The 18,560-nt window shown below is 30.1% G+C and overlaps 6 protein-coding genes and 1 pseudogene across 7 annotated transcripts, besides 3 other annotated features; 2 read left to right on the forward strand and 5 right to left on the reverse strand.

Moving 5' to 3' along the window:
• Positions 1 to 157: 157 nt before the first annotated feature.
• Positions 158 to 3,261: a mobile genetic element.
• TVAGG3_0477400 lies at positions 833 to 2,334 on the reverse strand (annotated as a pseudogene). Its single transcript has one exon. A coding segment is annotated over exon 1 (1,502 nt).
• A 111-nt stretch (positions 3,262 to 3,372) lies between the features above and the next one.
• Positions 3,373 to 4,005, reverse strand: TVAGG3_0477410 (RNA polymerase II transcription regulator recruiting protein; the record flags this gene model as incomplete). Its single annotated transcript, XM_001313928.1, has 1 exon — positions 3,373 to 4,005. The coding sequence occupies one exon, from the start codon at positions 4,003 to 4,005 to the stop codon at positions 3,373 to 3,375; it is 633 nt and encodes a 210-aa protein (XP_001313932.1).
• A 2,257-nt stretch (positions 4,006 to 6,262) lies between these two features.
• Positions 6,263 to 6,940, reverse strand: TVAGG3_0477420 (cyclin-dependent kinase inhibitor 2C-related family; the record flags this gene model as incomplete). Its single annotated transcript, XM_001313927.1, has 1 exon — positions 6,263 to 6,940. The coding sequence occupies one exon, from the start codon at positions 6,938 to 6,940 to the stop codon at positions 6,263 to 6,265; it is 678 nt and encodes a 225-aa protein (XP_001313931.1).
• Positions 6,941 to 7,145: 205 nt separating this feature from the next.
• On the reverse strand, positions 7,146 to 9,028 carry TVAGG3_0477430 (spectrin binding; the record flags this gene model as incomplete). Its single annotated transcript, XM_001313926.2, has 1 exon — positions 7,146 to 9,028. A coding segment is annotated over one exon (1,883 nt), but the record flags the coding sequence as incomplete, so codon positions are not given.
• A 965-nt stretch (positions 9,029 to 9,993) lies between these two features.
• On the forward strand, positions 9,994 to 13,143 carry TVAGG3_0477440 (uncharacterized protein; the record flags this gene model as incomplete). Its single annotated transcript, XM_001313925.1, has 1 exon — positions 9,994 to 13,143. The coding sequence occupies one exon, from the start codon at positions 9,994 to 9,996 to the stop codon at positions 13,141 to 13,143; it is 3,150 nt and encodes a 1,049-aa protein (XP_001313929.1).
• An 88-nt stretch (positions 13,144 to 13,231) lies between these two features.
• Positions 13,232 to 13,267: a mobile genetic element.
• A 1,178-nt stretch (positions 13,268 to 14,445) lies between these two features.
• Positions 14,446 to 14,483: a mobile genetic element.
• A 459-nt stretch (positions 14,484 to 14,942) lies between these two features.
• On the reverse strand, positions 14,943 to 17,412 carry TVAGG3_0477470 (Dicer ribonuclease III protein; the record flags this gene model as incomplete). Its single annotated transcript, XM_001313924.1, has 1 exon — positions 14,980 to 17,412. The coding sequence occupies one exon, from the start codon at positions 17,410 to 17,412 to the stop codon at positions 14,980 to 14,982; it is 2,433 nt and encodes an 810-aa protein (XP_001313928.1).
• Positions 17,413 to 17,651: 239 nt separating this feature from the next.
• On the forward strand, positions 17,652 to 18,474 carry TVAGG3_0477480 (uncharacterized protein; the record flags this gene model as incomplete). The annotated part of the gene is made up of 1 exon (XM_001313923.2): positions 17,652 to 17,945. The coding sequence occupies one exon, from the start codon at positions 17,652 to 17,654 to the stop codon at positions 17,943 to 17,945; it is 294 nt and encodes a 97-aa protein (XP_001313927.1).
• Positions 18,475 to 18,560: the final 86 nt, after the last annotated feature.

Consider the following 18,560-nt stretch of genomic DNA (forward strand, 5'->3'; position numbering starts at 1 on the left):
TGCATTTACTATTTCCAAAAAAATGCTCAAATTTGAATAGTTTTTAGAAAATTTGGAATTACACTCCTTACATTATATATAATTAAATGTTTAAATTTTATTTATTTTTCCCTTTTAATTTTATAACGTGCTCTATCCAAACTAACCTCTCAATTGAGGCAAACCCAAATTTTAGCTAAAAGTGACAGGAAAAAAAAACGTTTAGTATTCAAAAAAAAGACCAATGAGAGCTTCGTTCGAAATATAGAGGGAACTGAGAATGCGCAACCATTCTCAGGGAATATTGGATGCTATTCCCGTTCCCTCTGTATGGAAAATTGAGGTTTTCAAAGGGAGTTAAAATAATATCAAATTTATACTAATTTACTTCAAAATACAAAAGTATTTGACAGCTAAAATTAGATACTTTAGCAAGCCTATCAATACCCTTTTACGATTATTGTTACTTTTTCGAAATAAAAGTAAAAACAAATTTATACTAATTTACTTCAAAATACAAAAGTATTTGACAGCTAAAATTAGTTACTTTAGGCAAGCCTATCAATACCCTTTTACGATTATTGCTACTTTTTCGAAATAAAATAAATTTATTATCAAAAACCTTTTTTTTCTTAGTAAAAATAAAAATGTTATTTTATCTCAAGTTTTTATTCATAAATTTTTATAATGTTGTATAAATTTGAAGGTGGAAATCTGTAATAATTTTATCTTGAAAAGACTTGGCATTCTCAACAATGAATTGAGGGGTATTGCATCCAAATTCTGTAATTTGCGTGAGAATACTAAGCTTGATTTCCATTGGGATACTTAATTTCGAAAAATACTGGGTCATTCGTTTTTGAACCTTTGCTGCCTTGACAACTTTATCAAGTAGGTCATCTAAACCCAATTGAAGCGTATTTAAGTTTGCTGATGAGTTAACTATTAACGATTTAATTTTATCAGTGAGCATTATACATTTTTCTGTATCCAGTCTGATTGTAGACTTTTTTGGCTTTTTTTCAGATGGCAACGGATTTGGAATTTTGTCTCTGAGCCTTATATCTTGAGAAATTCTGTAATAAAATGAAGGAACGATAAAATCGATTAATTTCATCACAAATCGATCAAATCTCATGAAAATTGTTCCGCCAAAGTAGTAATATTTAATTTTTTTGTTAATCGATTCTGAAATGTTATTTGTGAGAGCTAAATTTTCATCTCTTTCAGCGGCTGTCCATCTTTCTTGGTTTGATATCCATTGATTTTGTATGTATTTTGAAAATTCTGGGAATTTTTCGGCTATTTCCAGAATTTTTTTGAACGTTGGTTCAATCCATTCTTTCTTGCCATTTCTGCCGTATGCAAGATAGTTCATTTTTGTATCTAATATCAATTTGTCTGAACTCTCAAATGCATAATCTTTCAAATTTTTTCTGAACGCCCTCATTACATGAACTGCACACCAATGAAGGATAACTTCTGGAAAAGAGTTGATAATCGCATTTTCGATTTCTTGTGCACATCTGACATAAAATATTTTGGTTTTACTTTTGCCCAGTTAAAAAATGCCTTGAGACAGAATGCAATATTTTCTGAAGTGTTTGGATAAACGACAAATTGAAAAATTGGGAATGCATGTGTATTTGGAAATTTGGCTGATATCATGTAAAACAACATTTTAAATTCAAGTAATGAATGGGTTGCATCAATAAAATGCTCTTTCACAATTTTGATTATGTCCAGAAATTTGAAAGAAGCATAATAAAAGATTAATTTCTTTGGTTTGTTGTAATTATCGACATCGAAATAAATTAAATCTTTTGGTGACTCTTGTTCTTTGATACCCTTAAATAATTGAGTTGACTTGAATTGATTATCATCGTACTTTTGAATACCTTTGATCTTTTTATTTCCTTTTTCCTGAATTGTTTTCATTTGATCTGAAGATGCATTCAAAAAAGATGGCCTGTTAAGTGGATCATCCAGATCAAGTTTTTTGTCGCATTCAATTTGAGCCATTTTCGGATCACCCCCCTGTTTTATAAAATTAATAAGTACCCGACGATAGCATTGTGATAATGTGTGGTATTTCTTTGTCTCATCTTTGATTTGATTGTGATTATGTGTTCCATTATATTCTGTTAGGATATATTCTTCATCATCCTTTAGAAATGAGATACATGCTTCACATTTATCTGCACTGCACCTGAATTTTAATTTTGTTCCCCCTAAATTTGGATTTTTTTTTAATTGATATGGACAACCTGCATGGCATTCGTTATCAATGACAGCTTTCATAGCATCTATATAAGATAGCCTTTCTTTAAGTTCGCATGGTGCATCGATATGCATCAAAAAAATGAAATGAAATTTCAATATCAAAAAAAGCACAAAATTTGAAAAAATTCACAAATCTCGGTTTCTGAAAGAAAATGGCCTCTTAAACTTTGTGCATATATTCATCTATAAGACACATTGTATCCATATATTATTTAGCCAACACAACTTATCTGGTATCGAGAAAATTCAAAAAAAGCACAAAATTTGAAAAAATTCACAAATCTCGGTTTCTGAAAGAAAATGGCCTCTTAAACTTTGTGCATATATTCATCTATAAGACACATTGTATCCATATATTATTTAGCCAACACAACTTATCTGGTATCGAGAAAATTCAAAAAAAGCACAAAATTTGAAAATTGCTCGGTTCTACATTCAAAATAAATTTCATTAATTTTTACGTACATATTAAGGTACTTATCTTCTACATATATAATCTTCATTAGATATATACATGATAAATAAAATTCATAAAACATTAAAAATCAAAAAATTAGATGAACCTTGGCAATTAAACTTTATTAAATAATAGTTGTTTATAAATTATATTATATTATCATTTAATATTATTTTGATAATGAAGATTTTATTTTGCAATAATATAAACGAAATTTTTTACCTTATGAACTTTTGATGGAAATATGCAAATTTAAAATAATAAAGAAAGCCGCGAGCGAAGCGATCGGCTTAGTTCGAAGATTTTGATTCAAATCTTTGCTGATCTGTAATTCGCGGAAGCCGCGAGCGAATCGAGCGGCTTAGGTCTAAGATTTTGATTCAAATCTTTGCTTATATTCCTTAAATTCTTTATGAAACTCGCAACAGTTCCATAAAAAATTTTAAATTCTAAACTGTCGAAATTACCGATCGGTAATCACACCCGTGAAGGGTGTGCCACTTTTACAGGCGCGTCACTTTTAGCTAAAATTACCCCTACTCATTTTGTGACCACCTTACGTTGGCCAAAAATATTCATAAAAATTTAATCGTTCTGAAATTATGAAAACGATAAAAAATTCAAATTTCGTATCGGAAGTAGAATTGAATAATTTACAATGAAATCGGACGATTCTTAATAATTTGAGTAAAACGCTCTATATCAAACAAATCTAAAGGGGAGGAAGTTTGGGGTAAAGCTTCCACGGGCATAATATGGGATAAATTCTTGAAAGAAACCAAGTTGGACAATGATGGCAACGGATTTCTAGTAGGAATGTTTGTAATTGGCTGTGAAACGGCAATAGGTTGAATTGGGATTGTCTGTGATTGCATTTCCTGCTGTTTATGTTTCTTATTTGAAATAGTACCGGCCAAATGAGGGCTTCTCTTAGATAAAACTAGCCATCTGTTTTTAAGCATTGTGTCAGTACGGTTCTTGAAAAACTTTGAAATAGTTACCCATTTAGAACCAATTTCTTTGAGTTTCGTTTCTAAAAGCAAATCTTCTTCGGGAGTCCATGGATCATGGCTAAGGTTTGGACTCAGATAGTTTAAGTATCTTTCTTTACATTGTCTTGAGTTTCGATTTGGCATTCTACTAGCAATAGCATCCCAGTCTCTAGTTCCAAGCTCGTTTACGAGATTAATAAGCATTATATCTTCTTGTTTCGTAAACTTGCTTCGTACACGCCCGGCTTTATGCAAGTTTCCTCCGGAGGATGTTTTCGATGTGTAAAAGCTCATTTATGAAGATTTGAATGTCTCACAATAATTGAGAGGATGAAAAAACTTTTGAAATAATTTGACAAAAACCGCCCGATAAGAAATTACTATCGAAACAGAAATCGGACATTATTGGAAATAGTAAAAAAGATTGAAAAAAATATAAGTAAAAATGTTCCAACGAGATGCAGAAAGAAATTGAAAAATATTGATGTTGATGGATGGTTATAGAACATTCGAAAAATTTGAGCGATTAATTTGAACAGAAAAATTAATATGATAAATTGTGAGGGAAATTATCGATAAGCAAATCATCTAAAAAGGTATTTTCATGCTATTTGAAATCATTAAAATCTTTTATTAATATTAAAAATTTATTTGATGCATCATTTTTACAATTTTTGTTTTCATGTTTTGTGAAAACTGTACGTTAAAGATAATTTCATTTGGTAAATTTAGTCTAATTATAAAATCATGGCCTTCTATTATAATAATTATAGTCTGCGTAAGGGTTTCGTTTTGCTAAAATTGTCACTTTTATAGCATATTTGTTTTTGGATGTTTTGCGAAACCAAAAAAAAAAAAACTATGATATACAATGTGTGTGTAAAGAAAATACTTTATTTACTAGTTAAAAAATCATTTGGTATTGATCAAGTTATTTTTTCTGGATAAGATATTATATGGATAATTGGATAGAAAATACAATTATATAATCTTGTACCTGGTTTAATTAAGCTAATTGTCATCAGAAACTTGTAATTTTTATGAATTTCAGATTTTCTTTTCATTACTGCTTTTCTTAATAGGTCAAGTTCTTATTTACGTTATAAAGTATGATATTTACAAATATCAAGTTATCATGTTTTTTGAGAAATTATGAGAAACAAACAAAAATGAAAAAGATAGGAATAGCAATGAATAGTGATGTGGGTATAGAAAATGTAAGAGATATGAATGCAAAGCAATCAGTATTTAGGACATTGACCATAGATTTCGAAAAAAAAATGCTGCATATTGAGCGAAAACTATGATTATATTATAAGGCTGTCATTTAAAGCATAATGAAACTATTCCCTTTTCATTTTAATCGAATAAGATAGTAAAGATTTTTGAATTAGCTAGAAACTGATGAGATGTTTTCACAAATCAGATTTTTAATCTCTATAATGCATAATTCACTCAATATCTCAATTTTGATATTGCGAGATATTTTTGCTATCGGTTTCGCAATTTTGACACAATAGCAAGAGGGTTCTATAAGCATTATTATCAACGTAGAATCTGAATATCATATCAGAAAATGTCGCAAATCTGACATTTACCTGACCAAATAGCAAAAATAATTGAATACTTTTCGCAAAAACTTTAAAAATCGATAAAAATATGAAATATAGATATTAAAGAGACTTTTTATATAATATTCATAAAGATTTTCCAAAAATATGATACCGCAAAATTAAAAAAGTGACGTCTTGAGTGGAGTCAAAGGTCGAAATTGCTAGCTAAATGTTTTTTAGCGAAATTGCGTATTGTACGTTTTTTTCGCAAAACGAAACCCTTAATGTACCTGATATACTATGTCCGAAAACTTAAATGACTACTGTTCAGCTTAAGTTTGCTTTTGGTAATTTTTTTGAATGTTCAATTTAATATAAATTTGGCTGAAAACAACTACTATCACATTATGAACATCAGACTTTGAATTAATCTGATTCATATATCCATTATCAATTATCATTCTGGAAAAAACTCAATTAATCTTATTTCAAATTCATTATGATTAAAATTATTCCTCAAATATAATTCAAGTTGCATGTAACAACGATAGTATTTGATCTTTCATGCATTTATTTTGCAAAATGATGTTTTTTAAATTTGATTTCTTCTGAGAATAAATATATTCACCATAATTTAAATCATATTCTAATTATAGTATGAACTTGAAAATTCTTCAGATTTTTCGTTTATATTGAATGCGTTCGAATTAATTCTAGTTGTCGTTGAAAACTTGATTACTTTATACCACTCATAGTTAATTGCGACATCTGTGATCATTTGTCTTCAAATTCTTGAATTTCTATCGAATGGAGAGAATTTAATGCACAGAATCACATTGGACATAAGGTTTGGACTATAGTTTTCACTTTAGTTAAAATATATGATTAGTATTTCATTACCTCTTTTCAAAAATGGAACATTTTGCTCAAAAAGAAGATGTTAAATTATTAAGATACTTTTATTTAATCAATTCTTTAAGAGAAATATATTGTTCTGTTCAGTTAGTTGCTCCATGTGCTTTAAGTATTTTGACTGCTCCTTTTTTACCGAATTTTGATGCCAATCGAAGAGCTGTGTTGCCTTTATTATCTTTTTTATTGATATCTGCGCCATGGAAAAGAAGTGTTTCTAATACCTTTTTGCTATAGTTGGTCATCGCAGAAATGTGAAGAGCGGTCATTCCATCATTATTTGTTGCATTAATGTCCGCACCGAGTGAAAGTAGTGTATCAGCCATTTCTTTAATATTTTTTTCTGCTGCAATGTGAAGGGCAGTCATCCCATTATTATCTGTTGCTTTAATGTCAGCACCAAGTGATATTAGAGTTTTTACAATTGCCTTATAGTTACTTTCTGTTGCTAAATGAACCGCATTTCGTCCGTCAATATCTTTTTCATTGATATTGGCTCCATGTGATATAAGATAGGTTGTTATTGCTTTATTATTAGATTGAGCTGCTAAATGAAGTGCAACTCTTCCAGAATTACTTTTCATATTGACATCTATTCCATTCAAAATGAGAATATTTACTATTGATTTAGAATTTCTCTCTGCCGCATGATGAAGAGCGGCCATTCCATTATCATCCTTTGCATTAATATCTGCGCCATGTGCAAGGAGAATTTCTGCTGCTTTTGAGCAATCATTTCTTGCTGCGTAATGAAGAGCTGTCATTCCATTATTATCTTTAATATTGATGTCTGCTCCAAGTGAAATAAGATGATTAAGTATTTGTATGCTACCGTCTTTCGTTGCAATGTGGATAGGAGTTTCATAATTTAAAGATTTTGCATTAACATCTGCACCATGAGAAGTGAGAAGTTTAGTTGCTAAAATATTGTTGTTTCTTATTGCTTGATGAAGAGGGGTTTCTCCAAGATCATTTTTCAATTCCATATCAGCATCATGTAAAATAAGCAATTCTACTATGTTTGAACATTTATCAGTAACTGAATTATGGAGTGCAGTACAGTTATGGTTATCTTTTGCATTAACATCAGCTCCATGTGAAATCAGAAATTCAACAGTGTCATAACCATTGTAATTACTTGCTGCAAAATGAAGAGCAGTCTGACCTCGAGAATCTATTTCGTTGATATTTGAATCATGTGAAATAAGTAATTTTACAATTTCGTAACTATTACTCTCAGCTGCTAAATGAAGAGCTGTCATTTCTTGTGTATCTTTTGCATTGATATCTGTCACATGCGAAATAATAAGTTCTGCAATTTCTACATTGTTACATTTCGCTGCATAATGGAGAGAATTTCTTTTACTTGCACTTGTAAGATTGATATCGGCCCCATGCTGAAGAAGCAATTTTGCTATATCATTATTAAAATGTTCTATAGCAAAATTAAGCACAACTAATTGTTCATAGCCACTTTTTGCATTTATATCAGCACCTTTAGAAATAAGAAGTTTTATAATTTCGTTTGCATGCTTTTTTGTGGCATAATAAAGAACTGTCTCATTAATCCAAGATGTGTCATTGATATCTGCACCATGTGAAATCAGAAGTTCTGCAATTTCTTTATTGTCATTATCAATTGCTATAAAAAGAGCTGACTTCCCTTGAAAAGAGTGGATATTTATATCCATTTTTTGTGTGATAAGAAGCTGTGTAATTTCCTTATTGTTATTTTCCACCGCATAATGCAGAGCTGGCTTACCTCCCTTATCCATTAAATCGATGAATATACCATGAGAAATAAGAAGATTTACTAATTCTTTATTATTGTGTTTGGTGGCATAATGAAGAGAGGTTCTCCCAGATGAATCTTGCAAATCTATGTTGATTTTATTCTTTATCGATGAGTCCAAAATAAACTTAACGATGTCAATATTATTGTAGGAAGTTGCAAAATGCAAAATGTTTTGGTATTTGCTATTAAATTGAGCAAAATTTAGATTTTCATCATGGAGGATGTCTATTGCCTCTGGCATTGCAGCACACCAAGGAATGATCAAATCTTTATTTTTCTCGTACATTAGGAAAAGAGCTTTCAAGTTTTGAGAATGAATAATTGATTGGTAATCAATTTCTCTGAGATCAATCAAATCTCTGTTCAAAATATATTCAATGAATTTATTATTATGACTAAAAATAATATATTTCAAGCCTCGCCGTTCAATTTTATGATCCTTCATACATTCATTAATAATATCAATATTTCCACCGATGAATGCATATTGAAGACAATTTTGAGTAATTTGATATTTTAAAGTTGATACGAGGAAAAAGAAAATATTGACTGATCCATAATAACAACATGTTTCAAGCAGAGTAAATGATGAAAAACCTGGTACATGCATCATATCAATGTTTAATGAGTGTTGACTGGCATATTCTTTGAATTTGTCGACTTGATCATACATGACCAAATAATTGACACTATCTTCGCTTGGGAAGACATTTTTATCAAATTCAATTTGATTTGAACTATCTTCATGCACATTAAAATTAAAATACCTGTTTTCGTAAGAAATATACTTAAAACTTAAGAAATCTTTGTAATTTAGAGAATATTTAGATAAGATTTGGTTAAGAATTTTAATGTAAAACTCAAACGATCGATAGTTGAACTGCATTGAAATAAGTATAAATAAAATAAGTTCCTTAAAAGGCATTTTATACTTGTCAATTAAAACCGATGTGAGTGAATTCATGACTTCATCAACAGACTCTTCTGGATTTAGGCGTGCAAATCTCTCAGTTGTATTTATGAAATCATCATATTTCTGTAAATCTGGGAAAGTCATAAATTATGAGGATAAATTTTTATGAAAAAGTGTCGATGTTTTTGAAGTATAATTAACCAAATCGAGATAATTTAATATCCTATAGTGAATATATGCAATATGAGAAAAGCAGGATCAAGTATTTATAAATTAGAAACAAAAAATTGAAATTATGTCTATTCCCGCAGGATTAAACACTATCATAATGTCAACGGTCACAAAAGTTCTATTATTTGAATATTAATTATGGCTTTAGCGAATCAATAAAAACAATGCAATATAAATTACCAAAATGAAATGAAAAGTATGTCTGAGAGCATATATCTATATCGTTAACAACTATTCTCAGGCAAATTATATATATAATTCCTACCTCAATTCCATTTGAAATCAGAAAAGATAATATTTGATTTACATTCTTTCTCTGGCAGTCATTTTGTAATAGAATTAATAATGAGCTACTAAATAAACTAGTTCTCCAAAAGAATGAAAGGTTTGATTGTTTTTAATGTATTTCTCTTGAAAAGCATACTCTCATATGTCATGAAAGATTTGCAAACATATTAACTATTGAAATATAATGGCTTTATCAGAAAAATTTTGCAAATTACCTCAGACTTTTCAGAGGATTGAGTTGCCACTCAATCCTCTGAAATAGTCTGTGGTAATTTTTAGTCTCTACACTATTTCAATATAAGCTCCATTTTTAAACAGTTTTTAAAAATCGAGCATTGAAAAGTGTGATGAGACTGAATAATTATCTTCTTTTGAATGGGTGTTGTTCAAAATTGAGGGGATTGAATTTTTTAATCATTTAATAATGATGTATATTAAGCAAATATAAATTTTTTTTGACAATAAAAAATTGAAAAGAAAACAAATATCGATTAATCCAAGATACTAATTATAATTTACTAAAAATATTAAAAATTAATTTCAGCAAAAGTGAGGTTCGGTAGGAATCACAAAATATCTCATTATTCATAATGTTCGCCATTTTTAGCGTCTTATCCCTTTCATTAGACTTATGCTACCATAACAATGGTGTTGGCGAGTGTCCAAATGGTTCAATTGGTATATCATCTGTTGATGACATCAGTTCTCACATTTCTATTTCAGATAAATCGGTTACAGTAACAGTTATCAACACACAGGATACTGCACTTAAGTGCAAATCCAATCTTAACATCCAAATACCAATCACCTTTGTTGGTCTCAACGATGCATACCTAGAATATACAGTTTACTCAGCTTCTACAGATCTTGCTGATCTTAGACTTTCTAATCTTAATGTTAACATCAAAACAAATGGTAACAAGATCACTTTCAACAAATTAACACTCAAGAAAGTTGCATTCACATTCACTTCGACGAATGAAGTCCTTTATGCAACAAGTCTTACATCCGATCTCTATTCAATGCAGTATTTCGATGCTGTTCAACCTAACGCTATCTACGTTGACTTTTCAAACAGAGGAGATATGGACAAATTATCAACAATCCAGATCTTTGCAGGTGCAACAGATATTACATTTGTTGAACCAACATCAAAGACACAAGTTTATATCAAAGATCGCGATGTAAAGTTAACATATGGAAATAAAGTTAAACCATTCCTTATTATCAAGTATTTGGAGACCGCAATTCAGCTTAACCTTCATGCAACACTCTATAACTTCGATATGGCTGTTGAATGCGATGAAATTTTTGATCATATTTCATTTGATGCTACTATTAAAGGAAACGCTAAGCTTACACTCGGTGCAAACACTGCTAAACTCTTCACAGAGAAGACAATCACAGTTAAAGGTGGTTCTGTTGCCTTCCAAGACTCAGATTACCAAGCAAATCTTGTCTTTGAATCAGGAAAGTACTCCCTTATCGAAGTTCCATCTGATATCCATTTCAACTCAATCATAATCAAACAACACAGTTTAAACATCAAGTCTCCACTTGCCGCTATGATCAAAGCTGATTCAATTACAATAGATGGTGATTGCGATTTGGATGTAGATAGAGAAGTTCGCTTTGTTGGTCAAGAAATGACATTAATTGGTGCTGCAAAAATTAATTGCGATAATATTACTTTTGAAAACTATGAGCGCATCAAAGCATCATCAGAGACATCAGTCTTATCATCACTTACAGCTCATGATGTCAACATCGAAATTCCACTTGTTATCAATTCTACAGGACCATATATTGTATTTGACAAATTCCATGTTACAACAGCTATCATCAGCTTATACCATGATGCTGTTGCAACTGAAACAGAAAGAGATTGGGATGAAATCGTTAATGATGTTGTTGAATTAATCCATGCTTCAGATATGACAACAATAAGCCAGAATATTGTTACAATTAGAGATTCTGCTGATCCATGGAAGGAATCAAGCAAATTATTCCCAAAAGAAAGAGTTGTTTTCATTGAAAGAATTCAAAACAATGTAATTGTTTTCACGATTCTTGCTAATCCAGCAAATACATACAAGACATACCTTTATACAAATGTTGACGTACCAGAAGCCACAGAATTAGTTGTTTCCAAGACAAATCACTGGTATGAAGGAAATAATTTCGATCCATACACAAAGGGTGTTAGATTTTTAGTACATACATCAATGCCAGAAGATGATGTCGTTGATTTCTCCAAAGTTAAAGGAAACGGAATTATCCTCTCCGCTTTCTTCGTTCAATCCGATTATGCCAACCATGAAACAACTCCAAACATTTTCATTAATATTGATACTCTCGATGGAATTTGCAATGATTTTTCTTTCAAGAATGTTGCCGTTAATTTCAACTCTTCAACATTAGGAAAAACAGTTCAAATTGATAGACTTGCAGCATATGGAAACACAGTCTTCATCTCCAGATTATTTAGAATCTCCTGCCCATCAATTACTTTACAAGACACTGTTGTTAAAAATTACGAAATATTCAGAGGTGACAAAATCTCTGTAATTCCAACAGGAACAGATATCAAATTAACAACAGGTGAAAATAAATGGACAATTACAAATCTCAATGAAAACACAGATGTTGATATTTATGTTGATATTGATTTGACATTGTTGATGACATCATCGAATATCAATCTTCAATTAGCTGTTGAAGAAACCGCTCAATCTGTTAAGACATTCAACGTCCAATTCACAAGCTATGGAAAAGTCTATGTTGCCAAGGAATTTGAGAATTTCAAGTCTCTTCCACCAATTGTTTTATCATCATCTGCTTCTGATTTGTTGATGATTATCAATGGTTCTTATGTACCAATTGCTTTCGGAAAGATTGAGAAAGTTACAATCAATTCCGAATCAACAGACTTGGAAACATCTTTCCCAGATCACACATTCTTCAATGGAAACAATTTCCAGTTAACTATCCCAGAATCATCAGGAATCAAATCAATTAACATGGGCAATCTCAAAATCAATGATCCAATTGTTTCAGAGTCTGCTTCTTTCGTTTCCAATCCAATCATCAAATTTAACTCAGTCAGAGTTAGTGTTCCAAAACTTATTGACTTAACAAATGTCATCACAAATGAATTAATTGTTGATGAGACAGTGAAAGTTAATCTCAAAGATTCAACAGTTGAAAATATCAGAATCCAAGGAGATATTGGTAGATCAACATTCCCAACAGTTTATTTGCTTAATTCTTCGATTAACTCTGCTGAAATTGAGATCGAAAGAAAGAGTGTTGAAAAGTTATTGGATATGAGTAGAATGATCTTCAGTGTTTACAACAATTTCAATTTGCAAACAATCGCTGAAAATATCTCTCTTTCTGACAAGTATTTGACTGTTGCAGGAAAGGACTATTACTTGTCATTAAGTATCTCAAATGATGCTGCATTTGTACAGTTGAATGATGCTCCAATTCCACCAACATATACTCCAGGACCAAACTCAACAGAAACAGTCATTGTTCCACTTCCATCAGCTACAGAATCTCCTGACGAAAAGGGAGGATTGAACATCGGTGCTGTTGTTGGAGGATCAGTTGGAATCCTTGTAGTTCTAATTGTTATTGTATCTGTAGTCATTTACTACAGATCTGTTCCAAAGGAGCAACTCGATAGTGACATCTTGACACAATCAAATGATTACCTTCTTAACACTGCTTTATAATTATTATAAATAAATCTATCATTTAGGTAAATGATATCTTTTATTATATCTTTCTTGAAATTTGAATTTTCTTTATTCATGAAAATGGAATAAACAGAAATTCATCAAAAGTGACAGCTCTCAATTTTTTGACATTTGTAAATTCTAAATTGAATGAGAAAAATGAAATAATACTAAGCATAATACAATATTCTAGATTTAATTATAATTAGGAAAAAGTTAGTTTTGAGAGTACTTTTCATAGGCATATAGAATGAAATCTTCTGAAAAATAATATCACATAAACTCATATTATTTTCTAATATATAACTATTTTATATAAAAATCAAATTCAATGATCTTAAAAGCGAAGGATAAACCTCAAAATTTACGAATATAATGAGTGGGAATATAATGCTTATCTATCATAAAACCATATGAAATATCAATTTTTGCTTTACGCCTAATTTTTGACGACAATTAGCAAAAAATGTTAAATGTTAACACTCAGTCCATTTGAATATGAAAAATAAAATTGACTTTGATTAAATGTTTTTATTTATCATGCAATTCTTCTTGCGACCAAAGATTTGAATAAAAGTTCAAAAAATAAGATAGCTTAAAAAATAATATACGGTAGTGTTTACTAATAGATGAATAGTATATAAATTCTATTAAAATGGATTTGATCCAAAAAAATATAAAACCAAAAATAATTGTTATAATTTAAATGAAGAAGTAATTTAAAACGATTTTATTTATGATCAAATTTTATATATTTTTTTGGATCAAATCCATTTTAATAGAATTTATATACTATTCATCTATTAGTAAACACTACCGTATATTATTTTTTAAGCTATCTTATTTTTTGAACTTTTATTCAAATCTTTGGTCGCAAGAAGAATTGCATGATAAATAAAAACATTTAATCAAAGTCAATTTTATTTTTCATATTCAAATGGACTGAGTGTTAACATTTAACATTTTTTGCTAATTGTCGTCAAAAATTAGGCGTAAAGCAAAAATTGATATTTCATATGGTTTTATGATAGATAAGCATTATATTCCCACTCATTATATTCGTAAATTTTGAGGTTTATCCTTCGCTTTTAAGATCATTGAATTTGATTTTTATATAAAATAGTTATATATTAGAAAATAATATGAGTTTATGTGATATTATTTTTCAGAAGATTTTGTGTTCTTCTTCAAAATTTTATTTTTTTATTAAAAAGAATCTTTACAAAATATACATTTACTTTAATTAATATTTAAAAACGTGCTCTATCAAAAGTTCCAAAAATTCAATATTTTAGCTTTTCTGAGGTGTCACTTTTGATGAATTTCTGTTTACAACAAAAAAAGTTTATTTTGAGAGTGCTATCAATTATATGCTTCTAACATGCAATCCAAAAAGATTTAGATGAATCAACCAATAGCAATATGAATATATATGGACTCGTGTATATAACTAGTACATTCACACCGAATGAAATCAAATCTATCACGTCGAAAATAAGAAAATTTAGTGATCACAATAATTAGACCCATCAAGTTTTTAATATTCAGAAATAGATTATGTATATATAATATCCAAGAAAAATTCTATATTTTCCCTTCTGTTTTCATTGTTGAAATTCAATTGTTATAAGTTTCAATTTTATATCTCAACATCACTATAAAATATTGAATATGCTTTTATAAGTATATTGGATTCGATCATATATGATCGTCTTCACATCAACAGCAAACATAAAAAGATATATCTCTAATGAATATCATGTAAAGATCAAATACAATCATCATTCATGGAAATTTATAAACAAAAAACAAAGTTTATTATTTAAAAATAAATTAAAATATAACAAAATTTGAATTTCTTTCCTCATCTTCAGATTCATTGGCCAATCTCTCCTTGAGCTTTTCAACAACATCAGTCTGGTTAATTAAATTCATCATTTCGGTTGCCAGCTTGTTTTGGCTGACAATTTTATCTTCATCAGCTCCAAAAACAGGAAGTCTGACATTGTTGAGGTCGCAAAATGAATAATGCATGTTATCAACACAAATTGTAATGAAATTCGGGATGATCTTAAACTCATTTTGCAAAAAGTAGAGGAGTTGGACTTTAATAGGTAAATTCGGATGGTTTGAGTCTATTGGCCACTCTTTTCCTATGGAGTTTTTGATTACGAACCTCATTGCCGTAATAATTCCAAATGTTCCGGCAATTGCAGCTGTAATTGCTTCAAAAACATCTCCATAGTATTTCGGAGTTCTGGATTCATCGATATCTCCCTTTGCAGCATCTTCTGAGCTGTTTTCTTTACGAACAATTGATAATAAATCAATTAAACCAATTTTGTAGGCTCTTTTACCAAGAAAGTCATTGCTTTTAAGAAAAGATGAAGCAATAGACATTCCTGACTCTGTTGCGTTTGGAAATGCTTCCATTTGTGAAACAATAAGAGAATATTTCACAATTAAATCTCCAATGAACTCGATTCTCTCATAATTGTACTTTCCAACTGATGAATGAGTCAAAGCAACAGTAAATTGAGTGACATTTGATGGATTTATGTCAAGTTCCAAAATTTTTGATAATTTTTCATGGTCAACATGGTCTCTTGACACTTTCTTGGGCATAACAAGGTTCATGTAGTCATCCACGCTTGTTTTCGTGATGTATTTGATGACTTTGTCCGCATGAGTTATCCGAACTGTTTCAAGGAACTCTTCTTGGTATTCCTCGATGATTTTCTTGAAGATCTCAATGCATTTGCTGATGTTCGAGTCAAGGAGAATGGCTCCAAATAGGGCTTCAAAAAGATCTGCCGATCCTTTCTTTCCAAGATCATAATTCGTGGGAGTTGAAGTGCAAAGTAGGGACTTGAGGTCTAATATCTCCGAAATCTTTGAGAAAGTTCGGTTTTTGACGAAGGCAATTTTCAATTCTGACATCAAACCTTCATTTGCGTAGTTGTAGCAGCCATTGAACACTGATATACCAAACAGGAGGTCGAGAACAGTATCGCCGAGGTACTCAAGCCTTTCGTAGTTGTGAATAAACTGAGATGATCTGAAATAATAAGAAGGATCGATCAGAAACTGCCAAACAATGTGCCAATTCTTGAATGTATAGTTGAATTTTTCGGTAAATTTGCGAATTGTCTTCTGCATTTTCACATTAATTGGCTCATCTCCCAATTTCATCGGTTTTATCTGATCAAAGATATCATTAAACAAATATAGCAATGATTGTACGGTCCTTGGGAATAGTTTCTCGGTCATAATCTCAATTGGATACATTAATTTGTCATTTTTCAATTTGGAAGTAAAATCTTCTGGAATTCTTTGTAGTATTTGCTGTATAATCGATAATTTGTGTTCGTAGATGTATTCCAAGTTCATTTGGAAGAGAGAATAATGTTGTGGATATTTTGTGAGGTTATTCATCAATTCATCAGGGGAATCGAACTCTATGAATGGTCCAACAACACTTATCAATGGAAGTTCTTCGTTCAAGTCTGAACTTCTGTATTTTTTGAAAAATATTTCTTTGTATTTCTTTCCTTTTGGTTCACAAACAGAATCAACCGAATATCCGAACACAGGTCTCTTAAAAACAAGTACTTTATTCTTTGTAGAGACTTGAATTAAAGATTCTATTAATCTGTAGCTGAATTTCGTGCAAAAGAATATTGCCGTATTTAATTGACGATCTTCTATCTCGTTGCACGGTTCTGTTTTGTCAATAAAGTCTTGGACCGGAATTTTAAGATTTTCGACAAATTCGAAAAATCTGTCGATTTCGGAGCCATGAGAAGACACAAATGACATCAAGTTACGACCATTTGACTTTTTATCTAATTTTTCTGCTATTGCTATATAGTCATTACTTAAAACATCATCAGAATTGAAAATTTCGCACCATTTTAGTGTATTTTTCAAGAAACTTTCATTCTCTTGCTGATTTACGGTCACAAACTGAGGCAATACAATCAAATCATTATTATTAAAGTCGGATGAATTAACTCTATAACAAATATTTGTAGTTATCTTTGTAAATGCTGTATGCAATTGTTCCCATTGCTCATCTTCTATTGTTACTTGTAATGGATTGGAAAAATGAATTCGAATAATATTTGTTGTTAAAATATCTTCGAAAATTCGTTTCTTTTTCGCGAAAAGTATAAAGTCTCCGGTATGTATGAGTCCATATGGGTTTTTAATCTTTGGTACCGGTATTCTAGGTATGAATTTTGTTAAAAAGTAATAAATCTTCATTTTTGTAAAATGGAAATTTGATGGTGAATTGATCAAGTATTATAGCTATAGAAACAAATGAGTTGGTAAATGGCCTCAGATTTATCAGATTTAATTAATTGATTTTGAAAATTGGATATATTTGCCCAATTCTATTTGCAAAAGAATTTATCATATGTAAATATTATGACACATATTAAAATAAGTTATAAAAATAATAAAATTTTAATCAGAACGATAAAAAATTTATTTTCAAAATAATGGATTATGAAACTACGAAGCGCAAAATTCGTGAGGGCATGGAATCATCAATCAATAGTGCCAATGGAGCCCTCGCAACAGGACTTGAAGCTTTAAATAGACTGAAATTGCAAGGTCAACATCTTACAAACGCAAACGATAACTTAAATCCACTTTTGACTTCAGGAGAAGCATCGATGAACTTAACGCATGGCATATTAAATAACTTAGGCGAGGCTAGAAATATGTTTATTATTTGCGCAATTGTTTTCATCGTATTGATCTTTTTCGTCATTCGCTGGAAACACTCGTAATCTAGAAGAATTTATATACGGATTTTTACTGAAAAATAAATGTTAATTATTTTGTTTTTTAAATTCTCTTTAATGAAAGAACATTTTATACAAGATTTCATAACTTTATACTAATATATGTACATATGATTCTGTGATTTTAAACAAATTTCTGAAATAGATTCTCCGAAAAATCAAGAAACGAAACAAATCATAAAGCAATTCGTTTCGAATATTTCTCTTATAAGAAAGCGCATTTACCTAAAATAACTATGTTCATCAATTTGTTTTGGATCTTTGATTTATATTCCATCGGTCACTGAATGAGTATATATATTGCAAATCGTATAGCAAGTTGCAATTAGTCAGCTTATAATGGAGATTTCATATGCATTCATATATATAGAAATAAAAGTTGTGAAAAGAGATTTTTCTAATCTGAGCCATTCATATCTAAAACTTATACTTTGTTCACACACACACAAGCAAACAAACAAACAAACAAGCAGACTCTCTCTCTCTCTCTCTCACTCATAAAGCTGAAGCCAGAATCTATATGATTGATTATAAAAATCGTTTTAGAATGAATAAATAGATTTATTTTTTTAACAAAACTCTATATAAATAATATATAAA

This window comes from Trichomonas vaginalis, chromosome II (assembly GCF_026262505.1).
Source record: "Trichomonas vaginalis G3 chromosome II, whole genome shotgun sequence".
NCBI lineage: Eukaryota > Parabasalia > Trichomonadida > Trichomonadidae > Trichomonas > Trichomonas vaginalis.